The sequence below is a fragment of the Chiroxiphia lanceolata genome, chromosome 1 (assembly GCF_009829145.1).
Source record: "Chiroxiphia lanceolata isolate bChiLan1 chromosome 1, bChiLan1.pri, whole genome shotgun sequence".
Classification (NCBI taxonomy): domain Eukaryota; kingdom Metazoa; phylum Chordata; class Aves; order Passeriformes; family Pipridae; genus Chiroxiphia; species Chiroxiphia lanceolata.
This window is the reverse complement of record NC_045637.1, coordinates 566,875-590,486: the sequence shown is the minus strand read 5'-3', so window position 1 is coordinate 590,486 and position 23,612 is coordinate 566,875. Positions and strand designations below refer to the sequence as shown.

General features: G+C 67.4%; 3 protein-coding genes across 5 annotated transcripts in view; 1 reads left to right on the top strand and 2 right to left on the bottom strand.

The window, feature by feature from the left end:
* Nucleotides 1–14,276, top strand: part of SHARPIN (SHANK associated RH domain interactor) — a 33,911-nt gene extending 19,635 nt beyond the window's left edge. For all 3 annotated transcript variants that reach the window (XM_032709796.1, XM_032709779.1, XM_032709789.1), the window contains 6 exons: nt 7,968–8,128; nt 9,954–10,065; nt 11,481–11,660; nt 11,725–11,823; nt 11,904–12,047; nt 13,898–14,276. In XM_032709796.1, coding sequence (XP_032565687.1) covers nt 7,968–8,128; nt 9,954–10,065; nt 11,481–11,660; nt 11,725–11,823; nt 11,904–12,047; nt 13,898–13,978 — 777 coding nt within the window. In that variant the 3' untranslated portion in view covers nt 13,979–14,276. The remainder of the gene's footprint in view (nt 1–7,967; nt 8,129–9,953; nt 10,066–11,480; nt 11,661–11,724; nt 11,824–11,903; nt 12,048–13,897) is intronic.
* The window catches only part of LOC116797962 (erythroblast NAD(P)(+)--arginine ADP-ribosyltransferase-like), a 471,907-nt gene that overhangs the window by 41,761 nt on the left and 406,534 nt on the right, over nt 1–23,612 (bottom strand). The gene's annotated exons all lie outside the window — the stretch shown is intronic.
* The window catches only part of LOC116792758 (rho GTPase-activating protein 39), a 97,340-nt gene continuing 90,475 nt past the window's right edge, over nt 16,748–23,612 (bottom strand). Inside the window, exons 11-14 of the mRNA XM_032700028.1 lie at nt 20,932–21,124; nt 17,397–17,557; nt 17,199–17,299; nt 16,748–17,095 (exon numbers count right to left, since the gene is read on the bottom strand). Of these exons, the coding sequence (XP_032555919.1) occupies nt 16,991–17,095; nt 17,199–17,299; nt 17,397–17,557; nt 20,932–21,124 (560 nt within the window). The 3' untranslated portion in view covers nt 16,748–16,990. The remainder of the gene's footprint in view (nt 17,096–17,198; nt 17,300–17,396; nt 17,558–20,931; nt 21,125–23,612) is intronic.

Below are 23,612 nucleotides of genomic sequence, written 5' to 3'. Positions count from 1 at the left end.
GGATGAGAGGGATCCAGTGGTACTGGGATCACAGGGATCCAATGGATTGGGACTGGAGCTGCAGGAACAGGATCAGGGGATCCAGTGGTACTGGGATCACAGGGATCCAATGGGATTGGGACTGGAGCTGCAGGAACAGGATGAGAGGGATCCAGTGGTACTGGGATCACAGAGATCCAATGGGATTGGGGCTGGAGCTGCAGGAACAGGGTGAGAGGGGTCCAGTGGCACTGGGATCACAGGGCAGAGCTGTCAGTGCCAGCAGGGACAGGACTGGGGCAGATCCAGTGATCCTGGGATTGCAGGGACCTGGCAGTGCCAGCAGGGACAGGGCTGGGGCAGATCCAGTGATCCTGGGATTGTGGGGATCTGGCAGTGCCAACAGGGACAGGGCTGGGGGATATCCGGCTGTGCCGGGATCAGGGAGGGATGGGACAGTGCCAGGGGGGATCCAGTGGTATGGGATCACAGGGGGATCCAGCTGTGCCAGGATCAGGGAGGGATGAGGCAGTGCCAGGAGGGATCCAGTGGTACCGGGATCACAGGGGGATCTGGCAGTGCCGGGATCAGGGAGGGATGGGGCAGTGCCAGGGGGGATCCAGTGGTATGGGATCACAGGGAGATCCAGCTGTGCCAGGATCAGGGAGGGATGAGGCAGTGCTGGGATCAGGGAGGGATGTGGCAGTACTGGGATCAGGGAGGGATGTGGCAGTGCTGGGATCAGGGAGGGATGTGGCAGTACTGGGATCAGGGAGGGATGTGGCAGTGCTGGGATCAGGGAGGGATGTGGCAGTACTGGGATCAGGGAGGGATGTGGCAGTGCCAGGATCAGGGAGGGATGTGGCAGTGCCAGGGGGATCCAGCAGTGCTGGGATCAGGGAGGGATGTGGCCATGCTGGGATCAGGGAGGGATGTGGCAGTGCTGGGATCAGGGAGGGATGTGGCCATGCTGGGATCAGGGAGGGATCCAGCAGTGCCAGGATCAGGGAGGGATGTGGCAGTGCCAGGGGGATCCAGCAGTGCTGGGATCAGGGAGGGATGTGGCCGTACTGGGATCAGGGAGGGATGGGGCAGTACCAGGATCAGGGAGGGATCCAGCAGTGCCAGGGGGTTCCAGCAGTGCTGGGATCAGGGAGGGATGTGTCCATACTGGGATCAGGGAGGGATGTGGCAGTGCCAGGGGGGATCCAGCAGTACCAGGATCAGGGAGGGATGTGTCCATACTGGCTCAGGGGTCCGGCAGTAGGGGATGGATCCGGTGACTGCAGGGAGGGGACACTCAGATCCTGCCCCGCTCCAGGGAATGGGATGGGGGGTGGGGGGGCCACACAGACACCCCCAGACCCACCCGGGGCTGTGGCTCTGCCGGGGTCGGGGATCTGGCACCGGGATCTGCCCGGGAAGGGGCTGGTGGTGATTGGGGACAGGGGCTGTGACACCCCCAGGGACAGGGCAGGGACTGTGACACCCCTGGGGACAGAGCAGGGGCTGTGACACCCCCAGGGACAGGGCAGGGACTGTGACACCCCTGGGGACAGAGCAGGGACTGTGACACCCCCAGGGACAGGGCAGGGACTGTGACACCCCCAGGGACAGAGCAGGGACTGTGACACTCCTGGGGACAGGGCAGGGACTGTGACACCCCCGGGGACAGGGCAGGGACTGTGACACCTCCAGGGACAGGACTGGGACTGTGACACCCCCCCAGGGACAGGGCAGGGGCTGTGACACCCTCAGGGACAGGACAGGGACTGTGACACCCCCATGGACAGGGCAGGGACTGTGACACCCCCGGGGACAGGGCAGGGACTGTGAAACCCCCGGGGACAGAGCAGGGGCTGTGACACCCCCCCAGGGACAGGGCAGGGGCTGTGACACCCCCAGGGACAGGACAGGGACTGTGACACCCCCGGGGACAGGGCAGGGACTGTGACACCCCCAGGGACAGGACAGGGACTGTGACACCCCCCCCCCCCAGGGACAGGTACCAGGATTGGGAGATCCACCAGTACTGGGACTGGAAGGATGTGGCAGTACCAGGACTGGGGGATCTGACAGTGCTGGAATTTGGGGGGATCTGTCAGTGCTGGGATCTGGAGGATCCAGCAGTATTGGGATCAGGGGGTCCCTCAGTACCAGGGTCAGAGGGTCCCTCAGTACCAGGGTCAGGGGGTCCCTCAGTACTGGGATCTGGGGGATCTCTCAGTGCTGGGATCAGGGGGTCTGTCAGTGCTGGGATCTGGAGGATCCAGCAGTATTGGGATCAGGGGGTCCCTCAGTACTGGGATCAGGGGGTCTGTCAGTGCTGGGATCTGGAAGATCCTGCAGTATCCTGCAGTATCCCCCCAGGGTCAGGGGGTCCCTCTCTCCACACTCCCCTCCCCTGCCCTGAGGAGCTGTCAGGCCGCACATTCCCAGCCCCAGGATCCATTCCCAGGCCCAGGATCCATTCCCAGCCCTGGGATCCGTTCCCAGCCCCGGGATCCATCCCCAGCCCCAGGATCCATCCCCAGCCCCAGGATCCATTTCCAGCCCCGGGATCCATTCCCAGCCCCAGGATCCATTCCCAGCCCCGGGATCCATTCCCAGCCCCGGGATCCGTTCCCAGCCCCAGGATCCATTCCCAGCCCTAGGATCAGTTCCCAGCCCCAGGATCCGTTCCCAGCCCCAGGATCCATTCCCAGCCCTAGGATCAGTTCCCAGCCCCAGGATCCATTCCCAGCCCCAGGATCTGTTCCCAGCCCCAGGATCCGTTCCCAGCCCCAGGATCCATTCCCAGCCCCACGATCTGTTCCCAGCCCCACGGTCTGTTCCCAGCCCCAGGATCCGTTCCCAGCCCCGGGATCCGTTCCCAGCCCCGGGATCCGTTCCCAGCCCCGGGATCTATTCCCAGCCCTGGGATCCATTCCCAGCCCCAGGATCCATTCCCAACCCCGGGATCCGTTCCCAGCCCCAGGATCTGTTCCCAGCCCTGGGATCCATTCCCAACCCTGGGATCCATCCCCATTCCCAGCCCCGGGATCCATTCCCAGCCCCGGGATCCATTCCCAGCCCCGGGATCCATCCCCATTCCCAGCCCCGGGATCCCTCCCCATTCCACAGCCCCGGGATCCATCCCCATTCCACAGCCCCGGGGGGGGTCTCCCCTGGGTCCCCGGGGGGCTCCGGGCCCGGCACTGACGGATCCTTCTCCTCTCTCTTCCCTCTGCCCGGATCCCGCCGGGAGCAGCCCCGGAGCGAGGACGGCCCCGGGTCCCTGGAGGACTTCATCCACCTCTGCTCCGAGTTCGGATAGTGCCCGGGACCCCCAGGGACCCCCGGGACCCCCCCGGACTCACGAGATCCCCAAGGGACCCCCAGGACCCCCCGGACCCACGAGACTCCCAAGGGACCCCTGGGAATGCCCCGGACCCATGAGACCCCCAAGGGACCCCCGGGACCCCCCCAGACCCACGAGACCCCCAAGGGACCCCCGGGACCCCCCCGGACCCACGAGACCCCCAGGGGACCCCTGGGACCGCCCCAGACCCCCGGGACCCCCCCCCTAGACCCACAAGACCCCCAGAGACCCCTCTGGACTCCTGGGATTCACGTGACCTCTGCCCGGGACCCCTCCGGACCCCCAGAACACCCAGGGACACCCCCAGGACCCCTCCGGACCCCCAGGGAACCCCCAGAACCCCTCTGGGCCCATCCAGACCCCCGGGACCCCTCTGGACCCCTGGGAACCCCCAGACCCCCGGGACCCCCCAGGACCCCCCACGCCCAGCCCAGGGTGGGTTCTGGAATGTTCTGGGGGTCGGGGGGGGGCTCACAGAGGGGTCTCAGCCCCCCCGGGGTGAGGGCAGGGGGGTCAGTGGGGTCGGTCCCAGCTCTGCCCCTTCAGGGGGGGCAGCTCGGGGGGGCTCAGGCCCGGGGGGGGGGCCCTGATTTGGGGTGCCACAGTTGGGGGGCTGAACTCAGGGAATCGCAGCTTGGGGGGGGGTCTCACTTTGGGGGGTTTGAGCTCTGGGGGTCTCTGAGGCTCGGGGGGGGTCTCATGTTTGGGGGGCTGTGCTCTGGGGTGCCACAGTTGGGGGGCTGAACTCAGGGAATCGCAGATGGGGGGGTCTCACTTTGGGGGGTTTGAGCTCTGGGGGTCTCACAATGGGGGGTTTGTGCTCTGGGGGTCTCTGAGGCTCGGGGGGTCTCATGTTGGAGGGTTTGTGCTCTGGGGGTCTCAGCTTTGGGGATTTCAGTTCTGGGGGTCTCTGAGGCTCGGGGGGTCTCATGTTTGGGGGGCTGTGCTCGGGGGGGTCTCAGGTTGGGGGGCTGAACTCAGGGAATCGCAGCTCGGGGGGTCTCAGCTTGGGGGGTTTGTGCTCTGGGGGTCTCTGAGGCTCGGGGGGGTCTCATGTTGGGGGGTTTGTGCTCTTGGAGTATCACATTGGGGGGATTTATGCTTTGGGAGTCTCTGAGGCTCTGGGGGTCTCATGTTTTTGTGCTCTGGGGGTCTCTGAGGCTCGGGGGGTCTCATGTTTGGGGGGCCGTGCTCTGGGGGTCTCAGGTTGGGGGGCTGAACTCAGGGAATCGCAGCTCGGGGGGTCTCAGCTTGGGGGGTTTGTGCTCTGGGGGTCTCTGAGGCTCGGGGGGGTCTCATGTTGGAGGGTTTGAGCTCTGGGGGTCTCAGCTTTGGGGATTTCAGTTCTGGGGGTCTCTGAGGCTCGGGGGGTCTCAGGTTGGGGGGCTGAACTCAGGGAATCGCAGCTCGGGGGGTCTCAGCTTGGGGGGTTTGTGCTCTGGGGGTCTCTGAGGCTCAGGGGGGGTCTCAGGTTGTGGGGTTTGAGCTCTGGGGGTCTCTGAGGCTCGGGGGGTCTCATGTTGGAGGGTTTGTGCTCTGGGGGTCTCAGGTTGTGGGATTTGTGCTCTGGGGGTCTCTGAGGCTCAGGAGGGGTCTCACATTGGGGGGGTTGTGCTCTGGGGGTCTCAGCTTGGGGGGGTTGAGCTCTGGCGGTCTCTGAGGCTCAGGGGGTCTCAGGTTAGGGATTTGTGCTCTGGGGGTCTCTGAGGCTCAGGGGGGTGTCTCAGGTTGGGGGATTTGTGCTCTGGGGGTCTCTGAGGCTCAGGGGGGTGTCTCAGGTTGGGGGATTTGTGCTCTGGGGGTCTCTGAGGCTCAGGGGGTCTCACATTGGGGGGTTTGTGCTCTGGGGGTCTCTGAGGCTCAGGGGGGGTGTCTCAGGTTGGGGGATTTGAGCTCTGGGGGTCTCTGAGGCTCAGGGGGGTGTCTCAGATTAGGGATTTGTGCTCTGGGGGTCTTTGAGGCTCAGGGGGGTGTCTCAGGTTGGGGGATTTGTGCTCTGGGGGTCTCTCAGGCTCAGGGGGGGTCTCATGTTTTTGTGCTCTGGGGGTCCCTGAGGTCTCAGCCCTCACCCAGCACTGACCCTGTGGCACTGCAGGAATGGGAGTGGGGGGTGAGGGGGGTCCTGGTTGAGCCGTGACCCCATTTGGGGTCCCTGGTTCCTGTGCCCCCATTAAAGCCTCGTCCCACCCACGTGGCTCCGCCGGCTCCTTGTGCTGGGGGGGGTCCGGGGGGTCTGGGGGGTCTGGGGGGGTGACTGGGGGGATCTGGGGGGGTCTGGGGGGGTCTAGGGGGGTGACTGGGGGGGTGTGACTGGGGGGCAGCAGCGGGGGGGGACCTGTTCCCAGCAGGGCAGAGCCCGATCCTGGGGCTGCCCTGCAGCGTCTGCAGGGCCAAAATATGGGAAAGTGCCCCCAGAATGTCCCTGGGGACCCTCAGGGTGTCCCTGCCCAGGCCATTCCCATTCCTAACCAGGGCCATTCCCTGCCCAGGGCTGTTCCCATTCCTAACCATTCCCATTCCCTGCCCAGGGCTGTTCCCATTCCTAACCATTCCCATTCCCTGCCCAGGGCTGTTCCCATTGCCCGTCCAGGCTTTCCCTCACTGGGGCTGTCCCTGCCCAAGCCATTCCCATTCCCTGCCCAGGGCTGTTCCCATTCCCTGTCCAGGTTGTTCCAGCCCAGGCCATTCCCATTCCCTGCCCAGGCCATTCCCATTCCCGGCCCAGGCCATTCCCATTCCCTGCCCAGGCTGTTCCAGCCCAGGTCATTCCCATTCCGTGACTGGTGCCATTCCTTACAGTTCCCATTCCATGACCAGGATGCCCCTCACGGGGCAGTTCCTGCCTGGGGCCGTTCCCATTCCATGCCCGGGGCCATTCCCATTCCATGCCCGGGGCCGTTCCCATTCCATGCCCGGGGCCGTTCCCATTCCGTGCCCGGGGCATTCCCGTCCTTGCTGGAGCCATTCCCATTCCTGAAGGGTCTGTTCCCATTCCTGAAGGGTCTGTTCCCATTCCTGAAGGGTCTGTTCCCATTCCTGAAGGGTCTGTTCCCATTCCTGAAGGGTCTGTTCCCATTCCTGAAGGGGCTGTTCCCATTCCTGGTGGGTCTGTTCCCATTCCTGAAGGGTCTGTTCCCGTTCCTGAAGGGTCTGTTCCCATTCCTGAAGGGTCTGTTCCCATTCCTGGTGGGGCTGTTCCCATTCCTGGTGGGGCTGTTCCCATTCCTGGTGGGTCTGTTGCTATTCCTGGCCGGGCTGTTCCTGTCACTGACAGACTGTTCCTGTTTCTGATGAGCTCATTCCCATTCCATGGCTGGAGCCATTCCCAGTCCTGACTGGGCTGTTCCTTACTGGTGCCAGTTCCTTACGGGCCTCATTCCTGCCTGGAGCTGTTCCCAACCCAACAGGGCTGTTCCCGTTCCCACGGGGGCTGTTCCCGTTCCCACGGGGGCTGTTCCCAACCCAACAGGGGCCGTTCCCATTCCCACAGGGACTGTTCTCATCCCATGAACCCTGACAGTTCTGTCCCTCACTGCTCCCATTCCCTCTGGGGCCATTCCTGTCCCTGACAGGCCATTCCCATTCCTGTTCCTGACAGGCCATTCCCATTCCTGGCCCTGACAGGCCATTCCCATTCCTGTCCCTGACAGGCCATTCCCATTCCTGTTCCCATTCCTGACAGGCCGTTCCCATTCCTGTTCCCATTCCTGACAGGCCGTTCCCATTCCTGTTCCCATTCCTGTTCCCATTCCTGACAGGCCGTTCCCATTCCTGTTCCCCTTCCTGAGGGGTTGTTCCTGTTCCCTGCTGGACTGTTCCATGGCCAGTGCCATTCCTGCTCCTCAGTGGGGCTGTTCCTGTCTCCTACCAGAGCTGTTCCCATTCCTGATGGGACCATTCCCAATGGCCCCAATGGGCTGTTCCACGGGCAGGGCCGTTCCTGTTTTGTCCTGGGACTGTTCCCATCCCTGCTGGGGCTGTCCCTCGCCGTTCCCATTCCCACTGGGGCTCTGTTCCCATTCCCAGTGGTGCCGTTCCCGTTCCCACTGGTGCTGTTCCCATCCCCAATCCCAGCGAGGCAGTTCCCGTTCCCAATCCCTCTGCCATTCCCAATCCCTCTCCCATCCCCAATCCCTCTCCCATTCCCAATCCCACTCCCATTCCCAGTCCCTCTCCCATTCCCAGTCCCTCTCCCATTCCCAATCCCTGTCCCATTCCCAATCCCTCTCCCATTCCCAATCCCTCTCCCATTCCCAGTCCCTCTGCCATTCCCAGTCCCTCTACCATTCCCAGTCCCATTCCCAGTCCCTCTCCCATTCCCAATCCCTCTCCCATTCCCAGTCCCTCTGCCATTCCCAGTCCCTCTACCATTCCCAGTCCCATTCCCAGTCCCTCTCCCATTCCCAATCCCTCTCCCATCCCCAGTCCCATTCCCAATCCCTCTCCCATCCCCAGTCCCTCTCCCATTCCCAATCCATCTCCCATTCCCAGTCCCTCTCCCATTCCCAGTCCCAGTCCCTCTCCCATCCCCAGTCCCATTCCCAGTCCCTCTCCCATCCCCAGTCCCTCTCCCATCCCCATTCCCAGTCCGTCTCCCATTCCCAATCCCGCCGTTCCCCCGGTCCAGGCTCTGGAGGCCGAGCGGCAGCAGAACTTCCAGCAGCTGCTGCGGGCGGAGGAGTCGGAGCTGGTGCCGAACCCGGAGCCTCTGGAATGTGGGATCTGCCTGCAGGACGTGCCGGCCGGGCAGGGGGTGCTGCTCCGGGACTGCCTGCACAGCTTCTGCAGGTACCCCGGGACCCCCGATGGGGACAGCCTGAGACCCCCCACAGCACCCCAGGGCTGGGCCCGGGACCACCCCCATCACAGTGACCCCCCCATCACAGTGACCCCCCCAAATCACAGTGACCAGCCCTGAGACCCCCCACAGCACCCCAGGGCTGGGCCTGGGACCCCCCTGCTGGGGACAGCCTGAGACCCCCTATAGCCACCCCAGGGCTGGGCCTGGGACCCCCCACAGCACCCCAGGGCTGGGCCCGGGACCACCCCCATCACAGTGACCCCCCCTGAGACCCCCCCACTGTCACTGTCACCAGCCCTGAGACCCCCCACAGCACCCCAGGGCTGGGCCCGGGACCACCCCCATCACAGTGACCCCCCCTGAGCCCCCCATCACAGTGACCAGCCCTGAGACCCCCTACAGCACCCCAGGGCTGGGCCCGGGACCACCCCCATCACAGTGACCCCCCCATCACAGTGACCCCCCCAAATCACAGTGACCAGCCCTGAGACCCCCTACAGCACCCCAGGGCTGGGCCTGGGACCACCCCCCATCACAGTGACCCCCCCCCATCACAGTGACCCCCCCCATCACAGTGACCCCCCCCATCACAGTGACCAGCCCTGAGACCCCCCTACAGCACCCCAGGGCTGGGCCTGGGACCACCCCCATCACAGTGACCCCCCCACTGTCACAGTGACCCCCCCCACTGTCACCGTCACCAACCCCGAGACCTCCCTACAGCGACCCCAGGACTGGCCCCAGGACCACCCCCATCACAGTGACCCCCCCGAGACCCCCCCACCATCACCAGGACCAGCCCTGAGCCCCTCCCCATGACTGGCCCTGAGACCCCCCCATTTCCCCCCAGTGACCAGCCCTGTGCCCCCCCACTGTCCTGACCAATCCTAAGACCACCCCCCCCTCACAGTCACCAACCCCGAGCCCCCCCCATTGCCATGGCCAGCCCTGGGACCCCCCCCCATTGCCATGGCCAGCCCTGGGACCCCCCCCCATTGCCATGGCCAGCCCTGGGACCCCCCCACCATTGCCATGACCAGCCCTGGCACCCCCAGCCCTGGGACCCCCAGCCCTGGGACCCCCCTACCATTGCCATGACCAGCCCTGGCACCCCCAGCCCTGGGACTCCCCCAGCCCTGGAACCCCCCCACCATTGCCATGACCAGCCCTGGGCCCACCCCCCATTGCCATGGCCAGCCCTGGGACCCCCCCAGCCCTGGGACCCCCCCCACCATTGCCATGACCAGCCCTGGCACCCCCAGCCCTGGCACCAGCCCTGACGCCCCTGCCTTGTAGTGACCAGCCCTGACCCCCCCCCCATGAACAGTGACACCTCCTGAGCCCCCCAGCACAGCTCCAGGACCCCCCCAATACTGTGACCTGCCCTCAGAGCCCCCCCATGAACAGTGACACCCCCTCAGCCCCCCCCAATTACTGTGACCAGCCCTGAGCCCCCCCATGAACAGTGACACCTCCTGAGCCCCCCAGCACAGCTCCAGGACCCCCCCAATACTGTGACCTGCCCTCAGAGCCCCCCCATGAACAGTGACACCCCCTGAGCCCCCCCCAATTACTGTGACCTGCCCTCAGAGCCCCCCCATGAACAGTGACACCCCCTCAGCCCCCCCCAATTACTGTGACCTGCCCTCAGAGCCCCCCACCCCAGGGAGTGGCCCCCAGAACCCTCCCCCAACCCCCCCCCCGGCCTGGTGACCCCCCCTGAGCCCCCCCACCCTCATGGTGACCCCCCCTGAGCCCTCCCGGACCCTGAGCCCCCCCCGGTGACCCCCCCCAGTGACCCCCCTTTCCCAGGGAGTGCCTGCGCCAGGTGATCAACTACAGCGAGGAGCCGCTGGTGGGGTGTCCCTTCCGAGATGTCACCTACACCTGTGACAGTCACCTGCAGGAGAGGGAGATCCGAGCGGTGGGTGGGGATGGGGGGCACTGGGGGGTTATGGGGGGGTCACTGGGGGGCACTAGGGGGTTACGGGGGGGTCATTGGGGGGTCCCTGTCACCTACACTGTGACAGTCACCTGCAGGAGAGGGAGATCCGAGCGGTGGGTGGGGATGGGGGGCACTGGGGGGTCATGGCGGGGTCACTGGGGCTTCACTGGGGGGGTCACTGGGGGGTTCCAGGGGGTCCCTGTCACCTACACTGTGACAGTCACCTGCAGGAGAGGGAGATCCGAGCGGTGGGTGGGGATGGGGGGCGCTGGGGGGCACTGGGGGTTCCAGGGGGTTCCTGTCACCTACACCTGTGACAGTCACCTGCAATAGAGGGAGATCCAAGCGGTGGGTGGGGATGGGGGGCACTGGGGGGTCACAGAGGGGTCCCTGTCACCTACACGTGTGAGGGAGATCCATGAGGTGAGTGGGGCTGGGAGTCACTGGGGGGTCCTGGGGGATCCTTGTCACCTCCACCTGTGACAGTCACCTGCAGGAACAGGAGATCTGTGCGGTGGGTGGGGCTGGGGGGTCACTGGGGGGCACTTGGGGGGTCACTGGGGGTTCCTGTCACCTCCACCTGTGACAGTCACCTGCAGGAACAGGAGATCTGTGCAGTGGGTGGGGCTGGGGGGCACTGGGGTGTCACTGGGGGGCACTGGGGGGGTCACTGGGGGGGGGGTCACTGGGGCGTTCCCACCTACCTGCAGGAGACCCCGGTGGTGGGTGGGTGGTGCTGGGGGGTGTCCCCACGGGTGGGTGTCAGTGAGAGGGGGGTCCCGACAGCCCCACCCCCCACCCCGATGTCCCCGTGTCACAGTCGGTGTCCCCCCGGCACCGGTGGTTCCCGGAGCGGGGTTTGGTTGCCCGGGGGTGGGTATGGGTGGCCCGGGGGTCCCGGCAGTCCCACACCAATGTCCCCAGTCCGCGGCTGGTGTCCCCAAATGGGGTTTGGGGGCCCGGGGAGGGTGTCGGTGGCCCGGGGGTGGGTGTGGGTGGCCCGGGGATGGGTGTCGGTGGCCCGGGGGTGGGTGTCGGTGGCCCGGGGGTCCCGGTAGCCCATGTCCCCGGTCCGCAGCTGGTGTCCCCCGAGGAGCACCGGCGGTTCCTGGAGCGGGGTTTGGTGGCCCGGGGTGGGATATGGGTGGCCCGGGGGTGGGTGTGGGTGGCCCGGGGGTCCCGGCAGCCCCCCGTGCCAATGTTCCCGATCCGCAGCTGGTGTCCCCCGAGGAGCACCGGCGGTTCCTGGAGCGGGGTTTGGTGGCCCGGGGTGGGATATGGGTGGTTCGGGGGTGGGTGTGGGTGGCCCGGGGTGGGATATGGGTGGCCCGGGGGTGGGTGTGGGTGGCCCGGGGGTCCCGGCAGCCCCCCGTGCCAATGTTCCCGATCCGCAGCTGGTGTCCCCCGAGGAGCACCGGCGGTTCCTGGAGCGGGGCCTGGCTCTGGCCGAGCGGCGCAGCCAGAACAGCTTCCACTGCCGGGGCCGGGACTGCCCGGGCTGGTGCTTCTACGAGGACGCGGTGAACGAGTTCCCGTGTCCCGTGTGCGGGGCCCTCAACTGCCTCCTGTGCAAGGTGAGCCCGGGGGGGCTCGGGGGGATCCCGGGGGGGTCAGCACTGACCCCCCTCGCCCCCCCAGGCCATCCACGAGGGGCAGAACTGCCGCCAGTACCAGGACGAGCTGCAGCTGCGGGCGCAGCACGACGCGGCCGCGCGGCAAACCAGCGACATGCTGCAGGTCCGGGGGACTCGGGGGGCCGGGGAGGGGGGAACCGGGGGGTCCTCACACCCCTGACCCCCCTCCCTGCGCCCCCCCAGACGCTGGTGCAGCGGGGGGAGGCCATGCACTGCCCCACCTGCCGCATCGTGGTGCAGAAGAAGGACGGGTGCGACTGGATCCGCTGCACCGTGTGCCAGACCGAGATCTGCTGGGTCACCCGCGGGCCGCGATGGGGGCCGGCGGTGAGGGGGGACCTTGGGGGGACACCGGGGGGGTCCTTGGGGGGCTGGGGGGACACCGAGGGGGTCCTTGGGGGGCTGGGGATCCCCGTGTGCCAGACCGAGATCTGCTGGGTCACCCGCGGGCCGCGATGGGGGCCGGCGGTGAGGGGGGACCTTGGGGGGACACCGGGGGGGTCCTTGGGGGGCTGGGGATCCCCGTGTGCCAGACTGAGATCTGCTGGGTCACCCGCGGGCCGCGATGGGGGCCAGCGGTGAGGGGGGCTGGGGGGACACTGGGGGTGTCCCGGGGTCAGGGGGGGTCCTTAGGGGGCTGGAGGGACACCGGGGGGGGGGTCCTGGGGTGAGGGGGGAGCCTTGGGGGGCAGGGGATCCCCCTGTGCCAGACTGGGATCTGCTGGGTCACCTGCGGGCCGCGATGGGGGCTGGCGGTGAGAGGGGGTCCTGGGGGGACACTAGGGGGGTCCTTAGGGGGCTAGGGGAACATCGGGGGGGTCCTGGGGTCAGGGGGGGTCCTTGGGTGGCTGGGCGGACACCGAGGGGTCTTTGGGGGGCTGGGGATCCCCATGTGCCAGACCGAGATCTGCTGGGTCACCCGCAGGCCGTGATGGGGCCAGCGGTGAGGGGGGGTCCTTGGGGGGCTGGGGGGACACCAGGGGGGTCCTGGGGTCAGGGGATCCCCCTGTGCCAGACCGGGATCTGCTGGGTCACCGAGGGGCAGCACTGGGGGCTGGCAGGGAAGGGGCCTGGGGGACACCGGGGGGGTCCTTGGGGGGCTGGGGGGACACTGGGGGGGTCCTGGGGTGAGGGGGGGGCCTTGGGGGGCTGGGGATCCCCCTGTGCCAGACCGAGATCTGCTGGGTCACCCGCGGGCCGCGATGGGGGCTGGCGGTGAGAGGGGGTCCTGGGGGGACACTGGGGGGGGTCCTTGGGGGGCTGGGGGAACATCGGGGGGGTCCTGGGGTCAGGGGGGTTCCTTGGGGGGCTGGGGGGACACCAAGGGGTCTTTGGGGGGCTGGGGATCCCCATGTGCCAGACCGAGATCTGCTGGGTCACCGAGGGGCAGCTCTGGGGGCCGGCGGTGAGGGGGGGTCCTTGGGGGGCTGGGGGGACACCGGGGGGGTCTCAGGGTCAGGGGGAGTCCTTGGGGGGCTGGAGGGACACCGGGGGGAGGTCCCTGGGGGGTTGGGGATCCCCCTGTGCCGGACCAGGATCTGCTGGGTCACCGAGGGGCAGCGCTGGGGGCCAGCAGGGAGGGGGGGCTGGGGGGACACCGAGGGGGTCCCGGGGTGAGCAGAGGGGTCCTTGGGGGTCTGGGAGACCCCGAGGTCAGGGGGGGTCCTTGGGGGTCTGGGGGACCCCGGGGGTCACCAAAGGGCCGCGCTGGGGGACGGGGGTGAGAAAGGGGCTCTCAGGGGGTTCCTGGAGGTCACCGAGGGGAGGCTGGGGCGGGGGGGCCAGAGAGCTGGGGGACCCCGGGACTCCGGGGTGAGAGAGGGGGGCACGGAGTGACCCCGGGGTGGGCTCTGACCTCTGACCCCTGTCGTCCCCCCCCGGGACTCCGGGGTGAGAGAGGGGGGCACGGAGTGACCCCGGGGTGGGCTCTGACCTCTGACCCCTGTCCCCCCCAGGGCCCCGGGGTGAGAGAGGGGGGCACGGAGTGACCCCGGGGTGGGCTCTGACCTCTGACCCCTGTCCCCCCCAGGGCCCCGGGGTGAGAGAGGGGGGCACGGAGTGACCCCGGGGTGGGCTCTGACCTCTGACCCCTGTCCCCCCCAGGGCCCCGGGGTGAGAGAGGGGGGCACGGAGTGACCCCGGGATGGGCTCTGACCTCTGACCCCTGTCCCCCCCAGGGCCCCGGGGACACCAGTGCCGGGTGTCGCTGCAACGTCAACGGGCAGAGGTGCCACCCCCGGTGCCAGAACTGCCACTGACCCCCCCGGGCCACCCCCGTGGGGACGGGGACGGGCACAGGGACCCCCGGGGACCCCGAGGGACGGACGGAGCCGGGCCCGGGGCTGAGCGTGGGCACAGGGGAGTGCCACGGCCTGGGGACAGCGAGGACGGACACGGGGACAGCGGATGGACAGAGGGACGGAGCGGAGGGACGGAGGGACGGACACGGCGTGGGGAGGAGCCGCGGGCACCGGGACAGCTCCGGGGGCTCTGCCCGCAGGGGGGGCCCACGGTGGGCACAGCACGGCCCGGGGGGGCCAATAAAGCACCTGAGTGTCACGGCTGCCTGGATGGGGATGGGGACAGGGACGGGGACAGGGGGGGCCAATAAAGCACCTGAGTGTCACGGCTGCCAGGATGGGATGGGGACAGGGACGGGGACAGGGACGGGGACGGGGATGGGGACAGGGACAGGGGGGGCCAATAAACCACCTGAGTGTCACGGCTGCCAGGATGGGATGGGGACAGGGATGGGGATGGGGACAGGGACGGGGATGGGGACAGGGACGGGGGGGCCAATAAAGCACCTGAGTGTCACGGCTGCCAGGATGGGATGGGGACAGGGATGGGGATGGGGACAGGGACGGGGACAGGGACGGGGACAGGGACGGGGATGGGGACAGGGACGGGGACAGGGGGGGTCAATAAACCACCTGAGTGTCACGGCTGCCAGGATGGGATGGGGACAGGGACAGGGATGGGGACAGGGACGGGGACAGAGATGGGGACAGGGATGGGGACAGGGACAGGGGGGGCCAATAAACCACCTGAGTGTCACGGCTGCCTGGATGGGGATGGGGACAGGGACGGGGACAGGGGGGCCAATAAACCACCTGAGTGTCACGGCTGCTAGGACTGAGATGGGGACAGGGACAGGGATGGGGACAGGGACGGGGACAGGGATGGGGACAGGGACGGGGACAGGGACGGGGACAGGGATGGGGACAGGGACGGGGACAGGGACAGGGATAGGGACAGGGATAGGGACAGGGATGGGGACAGGGACAGGGACGGGGATGGGGACAGGGATGGGGACAGGGACGGGGACAGGGACGGGGACAGGGATGGGGACAGGGATGGGGACAGGCACAGGGGGGCCAGTAAACCACCTGAGTGTCACGGCTGCCAGGATGGGATGGGGACAGGGACAGGGATGGGGACAGGGACGGGGACGGGGACAGGGACGGGGATGGGGACAGGGACGGGGACAGGGGGGGTCAATAAACCACCTGAGTGTCACGGCTGCCAGGATGGGATGGGGACAGGGATGGGGACAGGGATGGGGACGGGGATGGGGACAGGGACGGGGAGGGGGAGGGGAACAGGGACAGGGATGGAGACAGGGACGGGGACAGGGACGGGGACAGGGATGGGGACAGGGACAGGAGGGCAAATAAACCACCTGAGTGTCACGGTTGCCAGGACCGGGATGGAGACAGGGTCAGGGATGGGGACGGGGACAGGGACGGGGATGGGGACAGGGATGGGGACAGGCACAGGGGGGCCAGTAAACCACCTGAGTGTCACGGCTGCCAGGGCAGGGATGGAGACAGGGTCAGGGACAGGGACAGTGTTCACCACCCAGGACGGGGACACGGACACGGGATCTCGCCCTGGGGTGGGGCTTTGGGGAACCAGCCCTGAATGAGACCCCAAAAACACCCGGGGCTGCAGTGGGAACGTGGCACCGGCACAGTCTGAGCCACCCCATGGGCACAGCCTGAGACACAGCTGGGTACACCCAGCCCCACACCCTGCCCCATAACCAGAGCCATGGGCACACCCTGCCCCACGGGCACAGCCAGGCCCACCCCAGGTACAGCCAAACTCACCTCCCGGGCACAGCCAGACCCCTGCCCGGACCCCTCCCTGGGCACAACCTGACCCACAACCGGTCCCATCTATGGGTACAGCCAGACCCACCCCACTGGTACCAGACCCCCACCACGGGCACAACCTCAGCCCAGACCCCTCCCTGGGCACAACCAGACCCCCTCCATGGGCACCAGAGCCAGACCCACCCAGGTACAGCCAGACCCACATGCGGGCACAGCTGGGACCACCCCATGGGCACAGTCAGACCCACAGCCAGACCCACCCCACGGGCACAGCTGGGACCACCCCACGGGCACACAGATCCACAGTCAGACCCACCCCACGGGCACAGTCAGACCCACAGTCAGACCCACATGTGGGCACAGCTGGGACCACCCCACGGGCACAGTCAGATCCACAGTCAGACCCACACCACGGGCACAACCGGGCCCATGCCCAGAACTGCTCCCTGGGTACAACCAGACCCTGCCCTGGGCACAGCCAGACCCACTCCCTGGGTACCAGACCTGTCCCTGGGCACAGCCAGACCCGTTCCATGGGCACAACTGGCTCCACACCACAGAAACATCCAGCCCCAGATCCTGGAATGATCCAGCCCCAGATCAAGCCCCACATCCTGGAATGATCCAGCCCCACATCCAGCCCCAGATCCTGGAATGATCCAGTCCCAGATCCAGCCCCAGATCCTGGAGTGATCCAGCCCCAGATCCTGGAGTGATCCAGCCCCAGATCCTGGAGTGATCCAGCCCCAGATCCAGCCCCCGATCTCAGAACGATCCAGCCCCAGATCCGGCCCCACATCCTGGAACGATCCAGCCCCAGATCCTGGAACGATCTAGCCCCAGATCCAGCCCCAGATCCTGGAAGGATCCAGCCCCATGTCCTGGAATGATCCAGCCCCACGCTCCGTGTTTCCCGTGGAACCCCGAGCCTTTATTCCCGTGCCTGGAGCCCCCCCCGGGGTCGGGGCTCGGCTTAAATACACGGTGGGGGGGCGGGGACCCACCCCCTGCCCCTCCTTGGGGGGCCAAACAGACACCCCCCTGCTCTTCACCCCCCGTTTGAGGGGCTGGCAGACCGAGGGGGGCCCCCCCTGCCCCCTGTTTGGGGTGGGGGGGGGCCGATGGACCGGGGGGGGCCCCCCCGAGGGCCCCCTACTTGGGGGGTCGATAAACCATCTTCCTGCTCTTGAGCACCGACCACTTGTGCCGCTTCATGTAGTACACCAGGGGCACCAGCATGCCCGAGATCAGCAGCATCTGGGGGGGGCAGCGGGTCAGGGGGGGCACAGGGGGGCACAGGGGGGGCACGGGGGGCACGGGGACCCCCCCCCACCCCGTCCCGGAGCCCCCCCAGCCCCACCTTGAGCCCCATGCGCTTGCGGTGGTCGTGCTCGGGCTCGGCCGCCCAGCGCAGGAAGGTGCAAACGTCCTTGGCGATCTGGGACATGGTGGCGGGGGTCCCTGGGGTGGGGGGGGGACACGGGGGGGGGGGTGTGTCAGCACCCCACAGACCCCGGGACACCCCCCCCTCGGACCCCCGGACCCCCCCCCCCCGTACCGTCATCGAACTCGAGCACCTCGTCGTAGATGGGCGGGGCCATCCCGATGGCCTGGCCCGGGAAGTAGGGGTTGTAGTGCAGCCCCTCCCGCACCGACACCCCCGCGGGGGGGTCACAGTACCCCGTCAGCAGGGAGAACACGTAATCCTCACCCCCGTGCCTGCGGGGGGACAGCGGGGTCGGCACGGGGACACGGGGATGGGAGCCCCAAACACCCCCCGTGCCTGTGGGGGGACAGCGGGGTCACAAAGGGGATGGGGACACAGGGCTGGGACCCCCAAACACCCCCCGTGCCTGTGGGGACAGCGGGGTCAGCACGGGGATGGGGACACAGGGATGGGAGCCCCAAATACCCCCTGTGCCTGTGGGGTCACAGTGGGCACGGGGACACAGGGTTGGGACCCCCAAACACCCCCCTGTGCCTGTGGGGGGACAGCGGGGTCAGTGAGGGCACAGGGACACAGGGATGGGACCCCCAAACACCCCCGTGCCTGTGGGGACACAGCGGGGTCAGCACGGGGATGGGGACACAGGGACGGGACCCCCCGAATACCCCCCGTGCCTGTGGGGTCAGCGAGGGCATGGGGACACAGGGATGGGAGCCCCAAACACCCCCCGTGCCTGTGGGGGGACAGCGGGGTCAGCATGGGGACACAGGGATGGGAGCCCCAAACATCCCCCTGTGCCTGTGGGGTCACAGTGGGGTCAGTGAGGGCACGGGGACACAGGAATGGGAGCCCCAAACATCTCCCGTGCCTGCGGGGACACAGTGGGCACGGGGACACAGGGATGGGAGCCCCAAACATCCCCCGTGCCTGTGGGGACACAGTGGGGTCAGCACAGGGACACAGGGATGGGAGCCCCAAACGCCCCCTGTGCCTGTGGGGTCATGGCAGGGATGGGGACACAGGGCTGGGACCCCCAAACACCCCCCGTGCCTGTGGGGTCACAGTGGGCAGGGGGACACAGGGATGGGACCCCCAAACACCCCCCGTGCCTGTGGGGACACAGCGGGGTCAGCAGGGGCATGGGGACACAGGGATGGGACCCCCAAACACCCCCCGTGCCTGTGGGGACACAGCGGGGTCAGCAGGGGCATGGGGACACAGGGATGGGACCCCCAAACACCCCCCGTGCCTGTGGGGTCACAGGGGGGTCATGGTGGGCATGGGGACACAGGGATGGGACCCCCAAACACCCCCTGTGCCTGTGGGGTCATGGCAGGGATGGGGACACAGGGATGGGACCCCCCAAATACCCCCTGTGCTTGCGGGGTCAGGAGAGAATGGGGGGTCAGTGTGGGAATGGGGTCAGGGTGGGAATGGGGGGTCAGTGTGGGAATGGGGGGTCAGGAGGGAATGGGGGGTCAGTGGGGGAATGGGGGGGTCAGTGTGGGAATGGGGGGTCAGTGGGGGAATGGGGGGTCAGTGTGGGAATGGGGGGGTCAGTGTGGGAATGGGGGGTCAGTGGGGGAATGGGGGGGTCAGTGTGGGAATGGGGGGGCAGTGGGGGAATGGGGGGGCAGTGTGGGAATGGGGGGTCAGTTGGGAATAGGGGGTCAAGTGTGGGAATGGGGGGTCAGTGTGGGAATGTGGGGGCAGTGTGGGAATGGGGGGTCAGTGTGGGAATGGGGGGTCAGTGTGGGAATGGGGGGTCAGGAGGGAATGGGGGTCAGTGTGGGAATGGGGGGTCAGGGTGGAAATGGGGGTCAGTGTGGGAATGGGGGGTCGGTGTGGGAATGGGGGCTCAGTGCAAGATTGGGGGGTCAGTAGGGAACGGGGAGTCGGTGTGGGAATGGGACAACAGGTTGGGAATGGGATCCCCTCTCCCCTCCCACCCACAGAGACCCCAAGCCCCATGTGTGCCTGGGACCCCCCCAAACCCCTGAGCCTCCCCCAAACCCCAGGATCCCCCTTGGGCACCCCCCAAACCCCAGGACCCCCCAATCCCCTTGGGCACCCCCCAAGCCCGAGCCCCTGACCGGGATCCCCCCCACACTTTCTGAGGGGATCCCCAACCCCTGTGGCCCCTAAAACCTCCAGGAGCCCCCAAAACCCCCGGGAGCCCCCAAAACCCCCAGGACAGGAGCCCCCAACCCAGCAAGGACCTTTCAGACCCAGCACTGACCATGTAACTGAGACTGGGGGGGCAGGGTCCTGCTGTGTGACCCCAGTCCCTGCTGACCCCCCAGGACCCCCCAATCCCCAGTGACCCCCCAGGACCCCCCAATCCCCAGAGGCCCCCCCAGTCCCTGGTGCCCCCCAGACCTGGCATTGACGATGTAGGAGAGGTCGGGGGGCAGTGCCCCGTTGTGTGACCCCCATCCCCAGTGACCCCCCCCCAATCCCCAGTGACCCCCCCAGTCCCTGGTGACCCCCAGACCCGGCACTGACGATGTAGCTGAGATCAGGGGGCAGTGCCCCGTTGTTGGACCCCAATCCCCAGTGACCCCCCAGTCCCTGGTGACCCCCCAGACCTGGCACTGACGATGTAGGAGAGGTCAGGGGGCAGTGCCCTGTTGTGTGACCCCCCCCATTCCCCCATGACCCCCCAGTCGCTGGTGCCCCCCAGACTTGGCATTGATGATGTAGCTGAGGTCAGGGGGCAGTGCCCCGTTGTGTGACCCAATCCCCAATGACCCCCCAGGACCCCCCCAAGCCCCCCAAACCTGGCATTGACGATGTAGGAGAGGTCGGGGGGCAGTGCCCTGTTGTGTGACCCCAATCCCCAGTGACCCCCCAGCCCCTGGTGCCCCCCAGACCTGGCATTGACGATGTAGGAGAGGTCAGGAGGCAGTGCCCCGTTGTGTGACCCCAATCCCCAATGACCCCCCAGCCCCTGGTGCCCCCCAGACCTGGCATTGACGATGTAGGAGAGGTCGGGGGGCAGTGCCCCGTCGTTGGATCCCCAATCCCCAGTGACCCCCCCAAACCCCCCAAGCCCCCCAGACCTGGCATTGACGATGTAGGAGAGGTCAGGGGGCAGTGCCCCGTTGTGTGACCCCAATCCCCAGTGACCCCCCAGTCCCCGGTGACCCCCCAGACCTGGCATTAACGATGTAGGAGAGGTCGGGGGGCAGTGCCCCGTTGTGTGACCCCGATCCCCAGTGACCCCCCCAATCCCCAATGACCCCCCAGTCGCTGGTGCCCCCCAGACCTGGCACTGACGATGTAGGAGAGGTCGGGGGGCAGTGCCCCGTTGTGTGACCCCAATCCCCAATGACCCCCCAGTCCCTGGTGCCCCCCAGACCTGGCATTGACGATGTAGGAGAGGTCGGGGGGCAGTGCCCCGTTGTTGGATCCCCAATCCCCAATGACCCCCCCAAACCCCCCAAGCCCCCCAGACCTGGCATTGACGATATAGGAGAGGTCAGGGGGCAGTGCCCCGTTGTGTGACCCCCACTCCCCAGTGACCCCCCAGGACCCCCCCAAGCCCCCCAGACCTGGCATTGACGATATAGGAGAGGTCGGGGGGCAGTGCCCCGTTGTGTGACCCCAATCCCCCCTGACCCCCAGCCCCTGGTGCCCCCCAGACCTGGCATTGACGATGTAGGAGAGGTCGGGGGGCAGTGCCCCGTTGTTGGCCGCCCTGGCAGCCTCGGGGTTGGGGTAGGGCCGTGGGAAGTAGTCGGAGATCTTGCCGGGCCTCATGAACATCTCCCCGTTCTCGTCCGGCCCGTCCTGCACCTCCACCTGCCCACGGGACACCGGGGACACGGCTGAGTGAGCTCAGGGGACACCGGGGACACCGGGGCACCAGGGACAGCGGGGACATGGCTGAGTGAGCTCAGGGGACAATGGGGACACTGGGGCACCAGGGGACACTGGGGACATGGCTGAGTGAGGCCAGGGGACAATGGGGACACTGGGGCACCAGGGACACTGGGGACATGGCTGAGTGAGCTCAGGGGACAATGGGGACAATGGGGCACCAGGGACAGCGGGGACAAGGCTGAGTGAGCTCAGGGGACAATGGGGACACTGGGGCACCAGGGACACTGGGGACATGGCTGAGTGAGCTCAGGGGACACCGGGGACACTGGGGCACCAGGGGACACTGGGGACACGGCTGAGTGAGCTCAGGGGACACCGGGGACACTGGGGCACCAGGGGACACTGGGGACACGGCTGAGTGAGCTCAGGGGACACCGGGGACACTGGGGCACCAGAGACAGCAGGGACACGGCTGAGTGAGCTCAGGGGACAATGGGGACACGGCTCAGCCAGGCCAGGGGACACCGGGGATACTGGGGCACCAGGGGACACTGGGGACATGGCTCAGCCAGGCCAGGGGACAATGGGGACACGGTTCAGCCAGGCCAGGGGACACTGGGGCACCAGGGACAGTGGGGACACGGCTGAGTGAGGTCAGGGGACACTGGGGACACTGGGGCACCAGGGGACACTGGGGACATGGCTCAGCCAGGCCAGGGGACACCGGGGACACTGGGGCACCAGGGACAGCGGGGACACGGCTCAGGGAGGCCAGGGGACAATGGGGACACTGGGGCACCAGGAACAGCAGGGTGGTGACACTAGGGCACCAGGGACACCAGGGACATGGCTCAGCCAGGCCAGGGGACAGCGGGGACACGGCTCAGGGAGGTCAGTGGACAATGGGGACACCGGGGCACCAGGGACAGCGGGGACACGGCTCAGCCAGGCCAGGGGACAATGGGGACACGGCTCAGCCAGGCCAGGGGACAATGGGGCACCAGGGACAGCGGGGACACGGCTAAGTGAGGCCAGGGGACAACAGGGACACAGTTCAGCCAGGCCAGGGGACACTGGGGACACTGGGGCACCAGGGACAGCAGGGACACAGCTCAGTCAGGCCAGGGGACACCGGGGACACGGGGGTACGAGGGACAGCAGGGATATGGCTCAGCCAGGCCAGGGGACACCGGGGACACTGGGGCACCAGGGGACACTGGGGACACGGCTCAGCCAGGTCAGGGGACACTGGGGACACTGGGGCACCAGGGGACACTGGGGACACGGTTCAGCCAGGCCAGGGGACACTGGGGACACTGGGGCACCAGGGACAGCAGGGACATGGTTCAGCCAGGCCAGGGGACACTAGGGACACCGGGGCACCAGGGACAGCGGGGACACGGCTCAGCCAGGCCAGGGGACAATGGGGACACGGCTCAGCCAGGCCAGGGGACACTGGGGCACCAGGGACAGCGGGGACACGGCTGAGTGAGGCCAGGGGGCAACAGGGACACAGTTCAGCCAGGCCAGGGGACACTGGGGACACTGGGGCACCAGGGACAGCAGGGCAGGGACACTGGGGACACGGTTCAGCCAGGCCAGGGGACACCGGGGACACGGTTGAGTGAGGCCAGGGGACACCGGGGACACTGGGGCACCAGGGACAGCGGGGACACGGTTGAGTGAGGCCAGGGGGCAACAGGGACACAGTTCAGCCAGGCCAGGGGACAATGGGGACACCAGGGCACCAGGGACAGCAGGGTGGTGACACTGGGGCACCAGGGACAGGGGGGTGGTGACACCGGGGAACCAGGGACAGCAGGGCAGGGACACCAGGTACACAGCTCAGGGGACATTGGGGACACTGGGGCACCAGGAACAGCAGGGACACGGCTCAGCCAGGTCAGGGGGCACCAGGGACACTGGGGCACCAGGGATAGTGGGGTGGTGACACTGGGGCACCAGGGACAGTGGGGCACCAGGGACAGTGGGGTGGGGGCACTGGGGCACCAGGGACAGTGGGGTGGTGACACTGGGGCACCAGGGACAGCGGGGTGGGGACACTGGGGTGCCAGGGACACTGGGGTGGGGACACTGGGGCACCAGGGACAGTGGGGTGGTGACACTGGGGCACCAGGGACACTGGGGCACCAGGGACAGCGGGGTGGGGACACCAGAGTGACAGGGATGGCACAAGGGGCACTGGGGATGGCAGGACGGGGACATGGGCACGGGTGGGGACAGCAGGACGGTGGCAGAGGGACACCAGGGATGCCAACACAAGGGCAGTGGGACACGAAGACAACGGCCCCTGGGTGCTGGGGACAGTGGGACAGGAGTGGTAGGACATGAAGACAACAGCTCCTGGGTGCTGGGGTCAGCAGGACAGGAGTGGTGGGACACACAGACAACTGCCCCTGGGTGCTGAGGACAGCAGGGACAGTGGGATGGTGGCACTGGGGACAACAGGACAGCTGTGCCAGGGTACCAGGGATGGCACAG